At 45.4% G+C, this 18,843-nt stretch overlaps 1 protein-coding gene across 1 annotated transcript; it reads right to left on the bottom strand.

Moving 5' to 3' along the window:
• Positions 1-1,442: 1,442 nt before the first annotated feature.
• Positions 1,443-5,950, bottom strand: LOC119428970 (angio-associated, migratory cell protein). The gene is made up of 11 exons (XM_037696685.1): positions 5,659-5,950; positions 5,443-5,580; positions 5,254-5,373; positions 4,981-5,120; positions 4,763-4,907; positions 4,486-4,569; positions 4,241-4,356; positions 4,066-4,160; positions 3,838-3,928; positions 3,571-3,725; positions 1,443-1,696 (listed from the first exon to the last, which is right to left on the bottom strand). Exons 1-11 carry the CDS (start codon positions 5,750-5,752, stop codon positions 1,621-1,623), a joined length of 1,254 nt encoding a protein of 417 aa, XP_037552613.1. The 5' UTR covers positions 5,753-5,950; the 3' UTR covers positions 1,443-1,620.
• Positions 5,951-18,843: the final 12,893 nt, after the last annotated feature.

The following is an 18,843-nucleotide window of genomic DNA, read 5'->3' as shown; positions in this document are numbered from 1 at the left end:
ATTCACGGTAAATTTACGATTCAATGACAAAAACTAACAAATATCTGTGAATTCACGGTAAATTTACGATTCTATGACAAAGTAACAAGTGATGGTAAATTTATCAACGTTTAAATGACAAAAACTAACATGAATTGATGTTTGTTAATTTTTGTAATTGAAATGTCGTTAAATTTACCGTGAATTCACCGGTGTTTCTGTTTTTGTCATTGAAACTGTGAATTTACGGTGGTTTTTTTTGAAGTTTCAGTGACAAAAATGAACTGAAAATCAACTTTTAGTCATTAAAACATCGGTAAATTTACATACGTTTCAATGACGAGAACATCAGTTGATGTTTCCAATAGTTTTTTGCTGCTTAGTATGGAAGCATCAACTGATGTTCTCGTCATTGAAACGTCTGTAAATTTACCGATGTTTTAATGATTAAAAGTTGATTTTCAGTTCATTTTTGTCACTGAAACTTCTATGAAAACACCGTAAATTTACAGTTTCAATGACAAAAACAAATACCGGTGAATTCACGGTAAAGTTAACATTTCAATGACAAAAACAGAAACACCGGTGAATTCACGATAAATTTAACGACATTTCAATGACAAAAATTAACAAAAGTAAATTTTTCTGATGTTTTTGTCACTAAAACAACAAATTTACGGAAGTTTCAATGACAAAAACAAATATCTGTGAATTTGTGGTAAATTTACAAACGAATCAATGACAAAAAACAACATCAATGTTTTTGTTAGTTTTCGTTAATTTAGTTTTAAGGACGAAACGTGTCCTCGTGCTCAGAAGAACCCGTCCAGACAACCGGACCCAAACTTTTTAATATTTTTAAATTCAGAGTACAAATAAGATTAAACATAATCCCTGGTTTTTATTTTTTAATCTGCTTTTAATTAACCTGTGAAGTTTCGGGCTGTTCGTAAAGTCGTAAACTACAACGAACAACATTTTGTACAATTTTTTACTTTAGTCTCGACTCTTCTTCCATCCAGTCAATCATCAATGAATCTACTTTATTGATCCCAAAGGTCCTACCTGAAAAACAGATTAAACACATTTATGAACTAAAATGAGCGAGTTTGAACAGAGTCACCATCAGATGATCACAAACCAAAGAGAACAAAAGAGAGAGTCCCCAATTCCCATTAAATTTCAGGCTTCTTTAATTAATTTCTCTGATTCTACAGGAGCAGCGTCACAGCTGAAGACGACACACAGCTGAAGACCACACACAGCTGAAGACCACACACAGCTGAAGACCACACACAGCTGAAGACCACACACAGCTTCCAGGAAAAAGTCCAAACTTTTGTCAAAAGATCACAGAAAACAAATTCACGTCTAAAATCTTTGGAAGGGTTAAAAGTGGATCCCAAAGGGAGGACACGGTTCTGTCATTTGTTGGGTTTCACTTTTAGTTCCTCGGGTTTCTGAAGAAGACTAAAACCATCAGAACATTTCGTTGCCATTGAACCTCCATTTCTGGGCGAGTCAAACCGTAGAAACTACAAAACCAGGAGGTCCGAACACCAGAAGACTTTCACATCCTCAGGAGAGCGTGAGGTCAAACCGAACGTTTGTTTCTTCGGGCAGTCGGCTCCTCGGCCTCGTCTATCGATCGGGTCTCTGGAGGCAGAACACTTTGGCCCGGTTGTCTGCAGAGGCTGTGACGGCCAGAGACGCCTCCCTGAGGAGAGGACCACCAGAACCAGACGTGTAAACAGCACTTTACTTTTAGCTCCCATTCTTCGTGAGATGAACTCAAACATCTCAAACTTTTTCCACCTCGATCAAGATGCTGATCAGACGGCAGGACTGTTGCACAGGTGAGCTTTAGGCTGACCACAACAAAAGGCCACAGATGTTGCAGCAGCTGTCTGCAGAGATGTTGCCGTGAATTAAATGTTCATTTCTCCACCATGATTCGTCTCAGAAGGTGTTTCAGAGAATTTGGCAGTTCATCCATGATGGGGAAGTTATGTAAAGGTCACGGATGTTTTCACTTACCGTTAATATAAAACCATGTGCGTGAAGTCAAGAGATTTTCTGTCCTGATAACTTCTGACGCCTTCAACAACTGTGAGCTGAAGTAGCGGTCGTGTTGACCCCTCCTCCTCCCAGAATTTAAGCTGTTCCTGACTCTTTGTCTGTTGCCAGACCTTGGACCAGAGCTTCCATCAATACCTCTGTTTTCAATGCTGCAAGACGTAAACCTGGGTCGAAAAGATCTTCTCGCATTCTTACGTGGATTTTTTTATTAATGAGTTGATGAAAGGATAATTCAAATATCCAACAATCTAACCAGTCTCACAACAGCAGACCACATCGGGAGTCTCCACCTGACTGCAGTTCATTGTAACCAGCTTGAGTAGACAAAACGCTCACATTGGATGATGTCCGGCCCGTTGGAGCGGTGTTGCTTCCACAGATGAATCCAAACACTGTCGAGCTGCACATTGTACAGTGGCCTTTTGTTGTGGTCAGCCTAAAGCTCACCTGTGCACAACACTTGACTGCTTTTAGCTGCCGCTCGACTGCCTTTAGCTGCTGCTCAACTGCTTTTAGCTGCCGCTCAACTGCTTTTAGCTAACCTTCGACTACTTTTTGCTAACGCTCGACTGCTTTTAGTTAACCTTGGACTGCTTTTAGCTAACTTGGACTGCTTTTAGCTAACCTTCGACTACTTTTCGCTAACGCTCGACTGCTTTTAGTTAACCTTGGACTGCTTTAAGCTAAACTTGGACTGCTTTTAGCTATCGCTCGACTGCCTTTAGCTAACGCTTTTAGCTAACGCTCGACAGATTTTAGCTGCCGCTCAACTGCTTTTAGCTAACCTTCGACTGCTTTTAGCTGACGCTCGACTGCTTTTCGCTATTGCTCGACTGCTTTTAGCTAAACTTGGACTTCTTTTAGCTAACCTTGGACTGCTTTTAGCTAACCTTGGACTGCTTTTAGCTATCGCTCGACTGCTTTTAGCTAACGCTTTTAGCTGCCACTCAACTGCTTTTAGCTAACCTTGGACTGCTTTTAGCTAATGCTCGAATGCTTTTCGCTAACGCTCGACTGCTTTTAGCTAACCTTGAACTGCTTTTAGCTATCGCTGGACTGCTTTTAGCTAACGCTCGAATGCTTTTCGCTAATGCTCGACTGCTTTTAGCTAACCTTGAACTGCTTTTCGCTAACGCTCGACTGCTTTTCGCTAACGCTCGACTGCTTTTCGCTAACGCTCGACTGCTTTTCGCTAACGCTCGACTGCTTTTAGCTAACGCTCGGCTACTTTTAGCTAACACATGACAGCTTTTAGCCAGCGCTCGTCTGCTTTTAGCTAATGGACTGCTTTTAGCTAATGGACTGCTTTTAGCTGATATTGGACTACTTTTAGCTAGTGTTCTGTTTGACTAAGCTTGAACAAACTTGTCCATGTAAATTCAGCAGCATCACACAGTTCAGCTGCTCCTTCAGTCAGAAATAACGACAGCCATGTGCCGTTTGTTGTCCGTCTGAGTGATGGAACAGATCTAAAGGAGCAGGTGGTGAAACTTTGAAAATGTTTAACTGGACCTGTTGATGGTGAAGTCGAAGATCTCCTCGGTGTGGCCGTGGTACTCGGACAACAAGTTGCCGGATCGAGCGTCCCACAGACGCAGCACACCGTCTAAACTGGAGGTGGACACCACAGAAGAAGACTCCTCCCACCGCAGGTGAACAATCCCAGCCTGGAGGAGCACAAAGACACGAAATCAAAGTTTCACACCAACGCATCTGAACGTTTGTTAAACGTAGACCGTAGTTATGATGAAGAAGTAAAAACTGATACTTTAGGTTTACCTCGTGCTGACACCGGTGCCTCTGCACCTGAGCTGAAAGGTCATAGATGGACAGCGTCCCGTCCAGGTAGGCCACAGCGACCAGAGGCAGGCTGGACAGAAGGAGACAGAGGAAACCCTTTAAAGTTTCAATCAAAAGACTGTTTTCAACTTTCAGTCGATGCTTCTTGTTCATGTTCTACAGAAAAGTGTCAACTTGGGTCAAAGTTCTGGACGTTTTCCAGCTCACATGTTGCAGAACCCCACAGACTCCACAGAGTTGGACTCGCCCTCGTTCTTCGGTCCTTTGGCTTTGCCTTCTTCTCTGGAGAAAACTCCGACCACCTGTACACACATTTCCCCCGTAGCTGTTAAAAAAAACTTTTGCTCTTCTGAATTTACGGTTCCGTCACAGCAGCGCCCACCTTTCCCGTGGCGGTGTTGATGAGCTTGGAGCAGCCGCCCATTGAACCCGTGAGGACCAAAGAGCCATCCTTGTTGCACGCCAGGCAGGTCAGCGCCCCCAGGTATCCATCCTGACCTGTCAGAAGTTACTAGAACTCAACATTTGTCGTCTCATTTAACGAAGTTCAACGTTTTAGAACCTTCACCGCTCCTTTAGCTCACAATAATTCATCTTCGTTAAAAAGTCCCGTTAACGGTTCGTCACCTTTAATGACGTGGACGGCGCTGCCGTGCTTTAAGTCCCACACTCGCACCGATCCATCCTCGTAGCCCACAACGGCCCGTTTACCTGCACAGAACAAAACACGAGCTCAAAGTGTCGGAGAACTAAACTCCAAACCTTCTGCTCCTTTGGTTCCTGTTTCACAGGAAGTGGTTTCAGGTTCTGGACCAAAGAGAAGATCGTCTACAACGATCTGCGCTGCTGATCTGAGGTCTGCATCTCTTTAAGCTCATCCCATGTGGTGCGTCTGTGTTCTCACCGTCGGGGAGGACTTTCCCGCAGGTGGCCTGACATCCAGGACTCTGGAGGGTCTTACTGTGGCCTGAAGGGATCTTCCACATCCACACGCTGCCGTCGTCCGTCCCCGCCAGCAGCACCGGAGCACAGGGGTGCCACTCCAACCACTGAGGGGAAGGACAAAGAAGAACGTGAGAACTCGCAGCGACGCTCGACACGTTGCATTCTCCACGGCTCTACCTCCAAGTCCCCCACTTCAAAGGACCAGATCTCCTCTTTGCTTTCTACTCTCCAGACTTTGATCAGGCCGCTCATGTCCCCCGACGCCACCAGAGAGGAGTCGTGGCTGAACATGGCGCACGACACTGAGTCCTTGTGTCCTGAGGAGGAAACACGGCGAGCTTTGGTTAAATGAAGGCGCTGCCGGGCTGCGAATCACGTTGAAGACGCACGGAGCCGAGCGGCACCGGCTCGTCTCTGCAGTGACTTGTGCAGCACAGACCGGACGCTCACCGGTGCACTCCAGCAGAACCTCTCCGTCGCTCACCCTCCACACGTACGCCTTGTCGTCCTGTCCTCCCGTCACGGCCAGGCTGTTTGTGGCCGGGTCCAAGCTGACGCAGAACACCGAGCCTGGACAGAAGAAGGCTGTGACCCCAGGACAGAGGCCGAGGCTCGGACCTGCAGGGGGCGGGGTCTTACCTGTGTGCTTGGAAAAGGTGAGCTCGCTGTCATCCTGCTGCGCCTCAGCTTCCATCTCGTCCTCCGTCTCCCAGCCTTCATCATCATCAGCCTCTGCGTCTTCAAAGCCCACGTCCTGCAGGTCGTCAGCCAGGTCCTCTGCAACACAAGACTGAAGCTAAACAACGAGAACCAGCTGCGGGAGGTCAACAACAGCTGCCCCGACCTCCTCGTCACCTGGACATGGTTCCGTGTCGTTCAGGTCGATGACTTCGATGATTTCCTCGTCTCCGTGGAACTCGATGGCTTCCCCCTCCGTGTTGTTATCCATCCTGTTAGCTGGAACAGAAAAGCACTGGCGCGAGTGACGCCGACAGACGAAGCTTCGGTCACTGTTTTACTCGTAAATGTCTGTTTTCACGATATACTGATGTCTGTCTGTAACTTAAATGTCGGGAAAGTTGTCTGTTCGTGTTTTCTTCACATGTCGCCACCAAATGCTAAGAATCTGACGCATAATGATGACGACAGAGCCAGTAAATCGCTTGAGCGACACTTTAATGTCCGGCTGGACAAAGTGGGCGGGTTCTTTCTCTCCGATTGGCTGAACGGGAGACTTGCTTTACTATGATTGGTTGAAAGGGTTAGAAGGAAAAATCTGATTGGTTGGATGGCCAGAGTGGGGTGGGTCCATCCGCACAACTCTGTTTACGCTACAACCCACTAAATGGCGCTGTTGACCCAATAATATCTGATAATTATTAATCTCCGTCTTCTGGAGGCAGAGTGGTCCTCGTTGTGTAATCAATGCCTGATTGGCATCATTCTCCTCTCACTCGTGTGCAAACAGCTACTTGAAATGATTTCTCTGTTTTCCTCTGAGATCAGAGGCCACCTCTTCAGTTTAAGTGTCATCATTTACCACATGGTCCTAAAGTGCATTTCCAGGTTTTAGACTTTAGTTTAGTTTATTATTTTTTTGAATATGTAAAAAACAAAAATGCTGCATGAAGCTTAATGTCAAAACTTTTTGTTTTACACATTAAAGGGAGTGGGTAGAAGTATAAACTTATCAAAATTCCCACTCCTTAACCGCTAACATAATCTTACATTACATGTAATAATCCATAAATATAACAACTAATACCATATTTAACACATCAATATAGTATATATATAGTAGATGAACAATTATTGTTTCTTTAACTTCACAAAAAACAAAAGCATCAATAACATAAAAAACAACAACAATAATTGAATAATAATAATATTATACATTATATCCAGCAATAATCATATGTTTATATGATCATTTGAACAGTTTTATGTTTGGACATTGTCTAAGTTCAGTTTTTACATTATTCCAGTTTGACTCCACGTACTGATACACAAAGGTTTTTTCTAGTAGTTCTGAATTTGCATATTTTAAACTGTGATTCCTCCTTAACTCATAAATTTGCTCCTTAGTCTTAAACAGGTTTTGAATGTTTTCTGGTAATTGTTTATTTTTGGCTTTGTAAAGAATTAGAGCTGTCTGTAGTTTCACTGTGTCAATGAACTTTAATCATTTAGATTTTACAAATAGTATATTAGTGCTTTTTTAAATATCCCACCTTATAGATTATTCTTATTGCTCTTTTTGTAGTATTGTTAATGCCTGTAGTGTAGTTTTGTAATTATTGCTTAAAGCAAGAGCTCATATGTTTCAAAATGGGGGTAAGATAAGAATATCTTACCTGTTGCAAGTAGCTCTTTGAAGGCCTTCGTTTGATTAAAAAAAGAGTCTGTTGTTAGAGAAAGATATTCTCGCTGACTCAAAAGGAACCACACTCGACAGCATGAGAAGATTTTTAACTGGTATTTACTTGCAAGGTCAGATTTACACGACAGGTTACACAGATAAACAGGAAGTACACACGAAGACTAGCCACAAGAATCTGCCACGAGCTGCGTGTGCAGCTTGGTTTTATACTTTTATCAGTTCGGTCAGACGCGGAGGCGTCCGGAGCGACAGCTGCGCCTGCATCCTCTCAGCGCCTCATCCAGCTCTCTCTGCTAACTCAAACATACGGTTCATGGGCAGAGTTGATATTCTCAGACATAATAGTTAAAAACATCCAGAACCTTTGATCAAAAATCCTCTAACAGCTGTGTCCACTTAGACTGCATCATGGAGTATTTGCATATGTAGCTCAGCTTTAGAAAGCCCCTCGGATGAGAAGCGAAATGATCTAAGTTGTTTTTGTCTTGAACTTTTTTGAATTTCTGGCTGATTGAGAATCTTCAGTAGACCTTTGTGTTTTTTTATGATACACATTAACATCAAATTTATGGTCATTTCAAATGTGAAAATCACAACAATGGGCTGCAGCTGTTAGCGTTAGCATCTGCGTCGCCTCAGATTGCAATGCATTGTGGTCTTTAACTTCTGCACGCTACTTTTATTGTTCAACACAATGTTTTTAAGAAAGTTTAAAGTGGATGAAAAAATGTGGTTAAAAGTTCAAACACGTTACAAAATGGCCGACTCTGGACGACTTTTAACAGTTTTTTTCTTTGTTTTTTCTCGTCCAACAGAAACCCCGACAGAGCCACAAGATTGCAGGAGAGTCCAGATTAACAATAACTTCAGATGCAAAGAAAATTTTCAGCTTAGCTAAAGATTTTATCTTGATTTGTTTTGTTCCTTAAAACTGTTGGCAGTTTCCTATAGCACACAAGCAACCTTTAACAATGACGGCCCTTTAACTTTGAGTCAGTAAATATACCTCAGTGGAAAATCAACCACCTTGCTGAAAAATAAAAAGTTAAAATATTTTTGTCTGTAAAAAAAACTAGTTAATCTCAGGGCCCCGGAGCGTCTGATTCTGCAGCCTGCATGCATGCGGCTCTACTTTTTGTACTAAATACTTTACTCATGCACGACACAGGTGTGTTTGTGATATTTATATAGGAACGTCCAGCCGCACCTCTTCAGGTAAGTCCCGCCTCCTGTTGGTTGTTTTTACAGCATCCATCAAATATAAAAAAGGAGTGTCACTGAGTGGGTTGATTTGAAAATCTAAAGTAGAGACTGAGGTAGAATAATCAAACATTACCTAAAGGAATGCATGTTTTATGATATACATGGGACCAGAAAATGCATTTATAATGGGATTTCAATGTGGTTGGTTTTCCCTTGAAGACCACTAGAGGGCAGTAACATTCCCGTGAGGTTAAAGCAAACAAAAATAAAAGCATGTCTGATTATTTTTCTAATGAGACCTTCTGAGAGTTAATACTAACAGGATCTGACTAAAACAAGACAGACGTTGAAAAATCTGTAAATGTAGCTTTACTTCTGCTTGGGAGGCTGGGATGTAAATCTGCTACTTCATAGATTCTGAAAAGCTCGGGGATTCCTGTTTGCACAGAATCACCAGAAACAGGGTTTACAAAATAAAAATTACTCACCCTAAACAGGTTGTGTGGATGGAAGGTGCAAACGCAGTGGAACAAATCTGTTTTTAAAACAGTCCAGAGCAGAGTGGACGGTGCCGCTTAATGCTAACGGCTAATCCAAGGGGGACCACGACCAAAGTGAATTAAACAACTAAGAAATGCAAGGGCCTTCACAACCTCATCCGGAGTAGAACCAAAAACACATAAAATGGTGTCATCGGCATATAAATGAATGGAGGCCTCACTAACAAAATGTGATATCATTTATATATAGAGAGTTGGACCAAGAATGGAGCCTTGGGGTACACCTGACATAACCAGAAGAAACCGTGAAGCATAAGAGTCAACCTTCAGCTGCTGCGACCTATTTGAAAGATAACCATGTTAGTGGCTGTCCTGAACTTCTAACACAGTCAAGTTGCTTCAGTAAGATGGAAGTTGTCCACAGAATCTGAGCTCTGGTTCCTGGGGGGCCAGTCTGGAAAAGTTTCTGCGTCTCAACATGCAGGGGAACCACCGAGGAAACCTCATTAGGAGCACAGCTCCTTCTGCAGCCAGAGACCATTCCTGAACACTTAACGGAGTTTATCCACTTCGGCTCTTTGGGTCGGAGTTATAAGCCCCTGGTGCCCGCTGCTGGCAGGACTCTCTGCATGCCCGGAGAGCCTTTAGGCTGCCGGGGCCCCCACCCCTTCCAACTTCCTCTGGAAAATACAAATGTCTCGTGAAGTGGTGAGGCCTGGAATATACAACAAATAACACGAGGCGGTCTCTTCAAATCCAAAGCAGGGATTTCTTTCTGGCTCTGAAAACGATGAGATGTTTTTCTGCCTTCTCTCAACGCCAGGTGTTTCTTCACGCCGTGTGACCGGCTCGTTTTCTTTTAGCGTAATAACAAAACGAGCTGCCACGAGACTTTAACCTGTCTTTCTGTTAGAGAACACCCCTTCTGGGTTCAGGGGAGTCTTTGCCTCAGGACAAGTTCAGGGTGATGGAGCGAGAGTTGGATCCACGGATCTGGGCCTTGTCCTCAGTAATGAGGGTATTGCTCCGGTCCATTGTGGTGAAGAAAGAACAGTCTGAAGGCAAAGCTCTGGATTTATTGGTCTGACCAATAAATCAGTGGGGGTGTTCAGCCTTAGATAGGAGGCGGAGCTCTGTCATCCGGGGGAAGCTGCTGCTCCTCTGCATCAAAAGGAGGTTCTTCTGATTAAGACGAGGTTTTCATAATGTTTCCACTGGGAGGAGACCCAGAACTCTCTGGAGGGATCATAGATCCGAGGGACCAGCAAGCCGCGCAGGTTGAACGTCCAGTTTTCAAAAACCGCGCTGGTCGTCCACGTATGTGAACATGGGACAGCATTCGGGTCCACATGGGTTTGTGCAGGCAGTGGGTGATGTTTACAGCTCGTTCTCCGCTCTGGATCTGGTTGTGAGTCTCCGGAGCAGCAGCACCAAGGTGGGGGGGCTCCGGGTCAGCAGAGACCAGGAGCACCTGTCACAACAGTTCTTGGTTTATCAGCTGGTTTACGTCTGAAGCTCGACTTCAAAAGGCCCGGGAGCTGCTCCCGGTGCTTTGAAGGAAAGTTTTAGACCGACTGCCTCCACGCTGCTGCAGCGACTCTTCACGCTCCGGTTTCAAGACGACCGGGAAACGTTTTGTCTCCTTTTACTCCCGAGCAAACAACAACAGTCCGGTTGACCCAGAGTTGCTGCTCAGACGTGTTTACGACGCTGAGGTCTGCCGGCGGTGTCTCATGTGGGTCTTTGGCTGACACCGAGGCTTCCCTTCTCAAACCACTAACAGCCGGTTGGTCTGCTCCACAGCCGGAGCGGGATGTGTCTGCTGCTCCGGTACCACAGCAGGATTTTATTATTCTGTGTTTTATGGAAACTGAACGAATGTGAGCTACGATTTGAGCGTGCACGGCGTGTGCTGCTCTGGGCAGAAAGGCCCGATCTGATCCCTGCTTTGACGCCATCGCTCTGGATCGCTCGCACACGTTTTATTACACAACTGCGTCACAAACGCACACACACAAACGCACACACACTCTTTAAATGACAGCACTGTTTAAAGTCAACAACTTTTATAAAACGTTTGATATTGGAGCTGATTCAAGATGGCAGCAACCCCCTTTGGTTTTAAGTCTGCTCAGACTAGCCATTAACACGTCAATCTGGGCAGAGTTAAGCTCCGCCCACATGACATATATTAAAAACATTATTTTCTGCTACATTTGCATCTTTTCTCCATTCACTGTTTTTGATGATAAAAATACTAATTTTCCAAAGTAGATATATTTTTTTAAAGTCCATATTCAGTTCCCAGTGTGAACAAGAAAAACAGAGTTTTTCAGAAATGATCGATGGCAGGAGTCAGTTTTTGGAACCAGAGTCTGCACACTGTGAGCGGGGACTTTAAGCCCCGCCCACTCACACAACCATGGTGATGCATCATCTTACTAAATCAGTAAAACAATTTGAACAGGAAGTGAAAACAATAACTACATTAATCAACAAACTTCGACATCTGAGAAAACAGCAAAGGTGAAATTTTTACTTTACAACAGTGTCTGGTTTTTTTTTACGTAAGGTGGGCGGGGCTTAGCTGCTCTTGCTCTGTTTTCAACTTCCAAGTTCCAGTTCGATGAAACCCAAACAACAATAAAGTCGTTTTTACAGTTTTTTCTACACCTGTGGTTTAGTCCTCGTCCTGTCACCGTTAAACGTTGACTGAGCTGAAAAGATAAAAAAACGAAGGAAACTTTGAACGGCTTGAATTTATAAGTTTTAAAAGCAGGTTTAAAAGTTCTAGTTGAGGCTTTTGGATAAAAGGCAGATTCGATATCACAAACATAAATGAAATTAATGTCTAAACTCTTTAGTTGTAAAACTTGTAAACGTGCACATACCCAAGACACGTGTCCTGAAGTTTTAGCCTTGAAGAGGTTACTGAAGGGCGACATCAGTGATGCCTTCAAGTCCTGCCATCTTATGTAAACGCTGCTCCGCCGCTCATCCACAAATTACACGATAATCCTCTGTTGCCATGGATACGACCGTCCCAACAGACCGGTGCTCCAAAGGAGAGGCGACCTCGATTGAAACACTACGGTCACGCTGGAGCGGCACAAAGCCAGGGTCGGGCTTGTATCCATGAAATAAAGTGTAGCAGAGATAAAAACACTGACGCTGAGGCGATGTAGACATGTCCTCCTGCTGAGGTGGACTGAAGATGGAAACCATCCCAGATCATTGTAACAGCATAAACCAGACTCTGTTTAGGACTGTGGTGACCTCGGCGTCAGACGATGACTTTAAAAACACTAAAGTTCTCCAAGTTACGAAGACTCAGCCCAATATATGTTCATGTGCATTTCCTCTTGTTGGAGAACATCGCTAGCAAAGCTACGTTTCACCAGCTTTGTAGGATCTGAAGCGAAGCCTCTAGACAAGCCCTCGTATTCACCCAACAACGTCTTTCAGTGAAATCGTAGGTTTTTTCTGCCGTTCGACTGTTTATGTACACGATGACTGCACTCCATGTCCCAAACCAAAGGTTTCTGGAACACGTCTCGGGGGGCGCTGGTGTGACATCACACGTGCACTCGGTGGACAAACCTACAACGACAGTGACAATGACGATGGAGCGCAGCGTAAGTTACAAGCTGGTTTGGGTTTCACAGAGATTCTTCAACGAAACGTTCGACTGAAGAAGAAGGTCCAGGCAGGATGGAGAAAAGTTTCAGTGGCTAAAGGGTGTCAGCAAAGGTCAAAGGAAAAGTTTACAAGACATTGATGAGACCAGCAATGATGTATGGTCTGGAGACAGAGACATGGACAAAAAGACAGGAGACAGAACTGGAAGTAGCAGGAATGAAGATGTTGAGGTTCTCCTTAGGAGAGACAAGGATGGAGAAGATCAGGAATGAGATCATCCGAGGTACAGCACAGGTTGAACAACTGGGAGATAAAGTAAGAGAGGACACACTGAGGTGGTTTGGACATGTCCAGAGGAGGGACAGCGGTTTGAACATGTCCAGAGGAGGGACAGTGGTTTGGACATGTCCAGAGGAGGGACAGCGGTTTGGACATGTCCAGAGGAGGAACAGTGGTTAAGACATGTCCAGAGGAGGAACAGTGGTTTGGACATGTCCAGAGGAGAGACAGCGGTTTGGACATGTCCAGAGGAGGAACAGTGGTTTGGACATGTCCAGAGGAGGAACAGTGGTTTGGACATGTCCAGAGAAGGGACAGCGGTTTGGACATGTCCAGAGGAGGGACAGCTGTTTGGACATGTCCAGAGGAGGGCCAGCGGTTTGGACATGTCCAGAGAAGGGACAGTGGTTTGGACATGTCCAGAGGAGGGACAGCGGTTTGGACATGTCCAGAGGAGGGACAGCGGTTTGGACATGTCCAGTGGAGGAACAGTGGTTTGGACATGTCCAGAGAAGGGACAGTGGTTTGGACATGTCCAAAGGAGGGACAGCAGTTTGGACATGTCCAGTGGAGGGACAGTGGTTTGGACATGTCCAGAGGAGGGACAGCAGTTTGGACATATTCAGAGGAGGGCCAGCGGTTTGGACATGTCCAGTGGAGGGACAGCGGTTTGGACATGTCCAGAGGAGGGACAGCAGTATGTCCAGAGGAGGGACAGTGGTTTGGACATGTCCAGAAGAGGGACAGCGGTTTGGCCATGTCCAGAGGAGGGACAGCAGTTTGGACATGTCCAGGGGAGGGACAGCAGTTTGGACATGTCCAGGGGAGGGACAGTGCTTTGGACATGTCCAGAAGAGGGACAGTGGTATATTTGTAGAAGGATGTTAGAAATGCAGCTGCCTGGAAAATGTCAAAGAGGAGATACATGGATACAGTTAGAGAGGACATGGAGGTAGTTGGAGTGAAAACGGAGGATGCAGAGGACAGAGTGATGACAGAGTGAGGACAGAGGACATATGGAGGAGGACTCATTGGGGAGACCCCTGAAGAGGGAACAGCTGAAAGAAAAAAAGGTAGAAGACATGTTCACTCTTTGAAGTCTGCGTTCGGCGGCGGCGCCATTTGCATTAAATTCAACAAATGCAAAGAACGTCCGCTCACCATGTTCCAAGTGACGTTCACGTGCTCGACTTGACACTAGAGTCTGGGCGCAGGCGCCTGATGTGGAGTTACAAAGTCCACAGCGCCATCTACTGATCTGGCATGACAACTACAGCTGGTTGAATGTTTGCTGTGGTCTTGAGAACAGAGACACGTTGGCTTCAGGAGATCGTTCTCGAGTACACTACCCTGGATGAAGTTCTTTATGTGTGATATTTATTTATAACGTCCTCCTCAAACCATCCCAGATATTCTTATGGATCAAAAGTACAAAACACTCAAACCCTACATAGACCAAGTGTTCGGGCAATCTGTACTTGGTAGTCAGTTGCTGATCATTTCTTCCAAGGACGGGGTGTAGCTGACGACTTTAGACCTGGACAAGAAGCTCGACGTGAGCCATCTTTTTGAGCCCATCATCATTCAAAGAAGACAAATTAAAGGTCTAGAGCTCCTTAAAGAAACGCATATCGCCCGTCACCATTCACGGTAAAGTTTTGGACAGATCATCGTACGTTGCGGAATGAACCGTTGTGGTCGAGCCCTGAAAATAACGCTCTGAGCGATCTCATGAAATATTGTGGGACGTCACTCTCAGAGTCATTGTTCTGAACGACTCTCAGCTACTACCACGTCAGATTTTAGATCAGTGTCCATAAAATTTATTGAGTTCTAGCCACTTTTGCTAAGTTCGATTAGCTCCGGTAGCCATCTTGACTTGGACTGGCTCCAAATGTAAATCTATCGATCACTTCCTGAGAGTTTCAATAAAATCTGCCCAGTGGGTCACGAGATATTTAGCTAACAGACAGAAAGGGTTGGCACCAAGTAGGTAATAGAAACATTTTGAGCAAAGATCTGCAATCTATGTGTGATCAACACATGTGTTGGGGATCAGTCTCATCTACTACCACTCTAGATCAATCTGTGTAAAACTGACAAAGTTAAAGCAAAAGGTCAGTTATCTGTGGCAGCCATCTTGAATCAAGTCGACTCCAAACGTTAATGAGCTAAAGGCGACGGCTGACGGCTCTGACCAAAACAAGAACGTGGTCCGATGTTTGACATCCTCTCAGACAAGCAACCGGTTCTTCTGAACGACATCCTGGAAGGTTCAGCCACGTTTTAACCAGTTCTGCTCGTGGCCAAGCTTCATTCTGACTCGAAAACGTTAACAAACCCTCTCCGAGCTTCGTTCAGCCGTTACAGGAACCTGCAGGGCACCAGAGCGGCGCAGCCTGCCTGGACTTTGTGAATAAAAACCGCCGTCTGCGCTCAGATGAAGCTCTTACAGCAGCTGCTTAGCATATTCCAGTAATCGAGTCAGCTGAAACGGGCGGCGGCGCTACGGACCTGCCTGTGGGCGGCTGCTAAGACGCAAACATCAAATGGAAAGTAATGGAAATAAAAGGCATATTGGATTAGAGCGGGGGGGGGGGGGGATCTCCCATGCAACAAGCAAGAATTAGATCAAAATGTTTGTTTCATTTTGCTGCTGCTGCTTACAGAAAATGTTGCACGATGACGGGACAGACTGAAACTCTGGAAGAGGAGTCAAGAAATTAACCCCTTGATTTGTCCAAACTTTTATATTTTAACCCTCCAGCTGCAATAACGAGACCCACAAATCAGTCGCTCTGATGTTCCTGATATATCAAGTCCAGTCTGGACTATACCTTAAAGGGGCCTAGGCTGGATTATACCCTGGGTATTCTATGGCCTAGGCCAAAATATACCCCTCATGCCAGATTATACCCCCAGTCTGGACTATACCTGGGGTTAAAGGGCCTAGGCTGAAATGTACCCCGGGTATTCTATGGCCTAGGCCAAAATATACCTCTTAAACCAGATTGTCAGAGTCAGAGTTTCTTTATTGTCATTCGCACCTCATGTGGTACATGTGGTGGAGCGAAATTATGTACGCAGGGTCCCAGTTACATCCAACAATAAAATGTATAAGAAAAACAGTAATGACATCTAAGATATGAACTAAGAAAAACATCAACTAAATATACACTAAGCACTCATAACATAAAACATTGAACATCAGCACAAACATGAACGAGTCTGTGAGCAGATGTGCACGCATGAACACATCAACATGAAACAGATCAGCAGCAACATGAAACAGATCAGCAGCAACATGAAACAGATCAGCAGCAACATGATATGGTTTTTCACAGTGATTATTCTAGTTAGAGATTCATGAGTCTAACAGCCTCAGGGTAGAAGCTGTTCCTCAGTCTAGTGGTTCTACACTTAATGCTCCTTAACCTCCTTCCTGAGGGGAGTGGGGCAAAAAGTGTGTGTGCTGGGTGAGTGGGGTCCTTCATGATGCAGGTGGTCCTCTTCCTGCATCTGGAGGTGTAGATTTGGGGAGGCTGATTCCGACAGATTTCTGTGCAGCCTTCACCACTCTCTGCAAAGCTTTTCTTTCTGCAGCCTTTACCTGGGGTTAAAAGGGCCTAGGCTGAACTATACCACAGGTATTCTATGGCCTAGGCCAAAATATACACCTCAGGCCAGATTATACCCCTAGTCTGGACTATACCTGGGGTTAAAGGGGACTAGGCTGAATTATACCTCAGGTATTTTATGGCCTAGGCTAAAATATACCTCTCAAACCAGATTATACCCACAGTCTGGACTATACCTGGGGTTAAAGGGGACTAGGCTGAATTATACCCAAGGTATTTTATGGCCTAGGCTAAAATATACCTCGTAAGCCAGATTATAGCCCATCTGGACTATACCTGGGGTTAAAGGGGCCTTGGCTGGATTATACCTCGTGTATTCTACGGCCTAGGCCAAAATATACTCCTCAATCCAGATTATACCCCCATGACTTCAGTAGTGTTGAGTAATAAACACAAGGATTACTAAATTTTTCAACATTTTATTGGTGATTCAAGTTTGTCAAGTAGGTTCAGTGAGAAAACGAACTGGCATAAATCTTAAACCTTTAAACGTTGAGTATGAGGGACAGATTCTGTCCTGGAGGGGCAAAGTCTGGCCTAGGCTATTTTACACCTACGGGTCCAGTTTGGTCTAGGATAGTTCATCCTCTGGGGTACTCTGGACTGGGCCAAACTTTGCCCAGGTTTTATCTGGACAGGGGTTCATTTGATCCCTTACACCGAGCTCTAACACAGAAACAACAGAGTATTTTGGGCAGTGGCCCCTATACATCATTCATTCATCCATCCATCCATCATCCTTTTATCAATCTATCATCCATCCATCTATCCATCCATTTTGGTATGTGGCTGCATTGAGGCGTAAGAAAGGTTTCTATCAAGAACCGAGTTGCCACATCAAAATCCAAGATGGCTGTCACCATAAATACATGCAAACCAACCACCATTTCATTTAAGGAAACTACTTTCTAGTTGTTTTTTTCTTTTTCTTAAAAGTAGTTTCCTGAAATAATTGGGGTGGTCAAAAATTAATCTATGGGGGCCAAGGCCACCATTGGCCACCCTCTGGCTCCTTCTCTGCTCCTGGTGGTGATGTCTCCCACTCCAGGATCTGTCCCTCTGGAATAGAAACCTCCCTCTGTTCATCTCCACTTGAACATGAAAAACATGTAGGTTTACTTCACTCTCTGTTCAGCTCCAGTCCAGAAAAACACCCAGACACTCTTCAGATCCCTCAGAGACATCGGCATGTGTCCCCTTCAAGGGTCACTTTGGTTGGGACAATGCATCAAAACACGTTCATGAAAAACGTGATTTTGTTCGGTGATCTTCTGGTACATGAACATGGACCTTGTCACAGCAGACTGGGTCCCCGAAGACCCCAGAGACCAGCTGTGAGGCGAGCAACCCAAACCTGGTATGTCCACAGTCTGGGACTGAACTCTGTCCTCCAAGAAGACAACCTTTGTCCCCACAGAGTAGGTTCATCAGAGACTACCTCCAGAATCTGGCAGGTTGGAATCACCTGCCTGGAAACCTCAAGCCCAGAACACCTGGGGTTGGGTTTACCTTGTCTGGACTCGGCCCTACTGGGGTAGACTCGGCGCTGGTTCAGAGCCTTTGGGTGGTCCCACCCTTATTGCTTTGGAAACAGGACAGTGCTTTGTGACTTTTTCTTTTATTCCCTTGTTGGTGGCAGGTTTTGGTGACGAGCCTCCTACATCGAGGCGACACTCTGTATGTGACACTAGTAGATCCGAATCGGTTCAAATCAGGGTGTCGTCCTGAGACCGGCGTGACAGAACCACGAGCAGCGTGAGGAAGAGGAGCTAGGCTGTTGGGGCTGCGTATGGTTCTTCCACATGCCACTGAGAACCGAGTCGGTTCAAATCGGGGTGTCGTCCTGCATGACCAACTGAACCAAAATGAGCAGCGTGAGGGGGAGGAGCCAGGCTGTTGGGGCTGCGTATGGTTCTTCCACATGCCACTGGGATATCATTTATTAGATGAATAAACTGTTTAATTTAAAATATGTCTCGTTTCTTTCATCCAATCCAATAAACAACACTAAGAGGAGCCAGCAGACAGTTTTTAACGGCCACTCGGAAAAGGACAGTTTTTAAACCATCCCGCACGGGTTTTCCTGGTGGATAAGGCGGCCATGTTGGGATGTTCGCTCCACGCGGAGGTCCGGATGGTTTCATCCCGCTGACCCCGCCTCTGGGGGAGGCAGGGGCGCCTCCTGTGACGCTGCCCGGGACTAGAATCCAGTATGGCGGAGTCTGTCAGGAGATGAAGCCTTTTCTGCTCCGAGCGGGACACGAGCCGTCCTCCCCGGGCCGAACGGACTGAACCCGGACAGGTCGGATCCCCTCCCGGCCCCCGTAGGTGAGTCGGTGGTGCGTTTGGGTCCGATCCGGACGAATGTGTTTGAGTCGCGGTTGATGTTCGGGATGCGAGC

This window comes from Nematolebias whitei, chromosome 23 (assembly GCF_014905685.2).
Source record: "Nematolebias whitei isolate Nwh7 chromosome 23, NemWhi1, whole genome shotgun sequence".
In the NCBI taxonomy this organism is placed as follows: domain Eukaryota; kingdom Metazoa; phylum Chordata; class Actinopteri; order Cyprinodontiformes; family Rivulidae; genus Nematolebias; species Nematolebias whitei.
The sequence above is the reverse complement of the archived record's forward strand: the minus strand, read 5'-3'. Positions and strand labels throughout refer to the sequence as shown.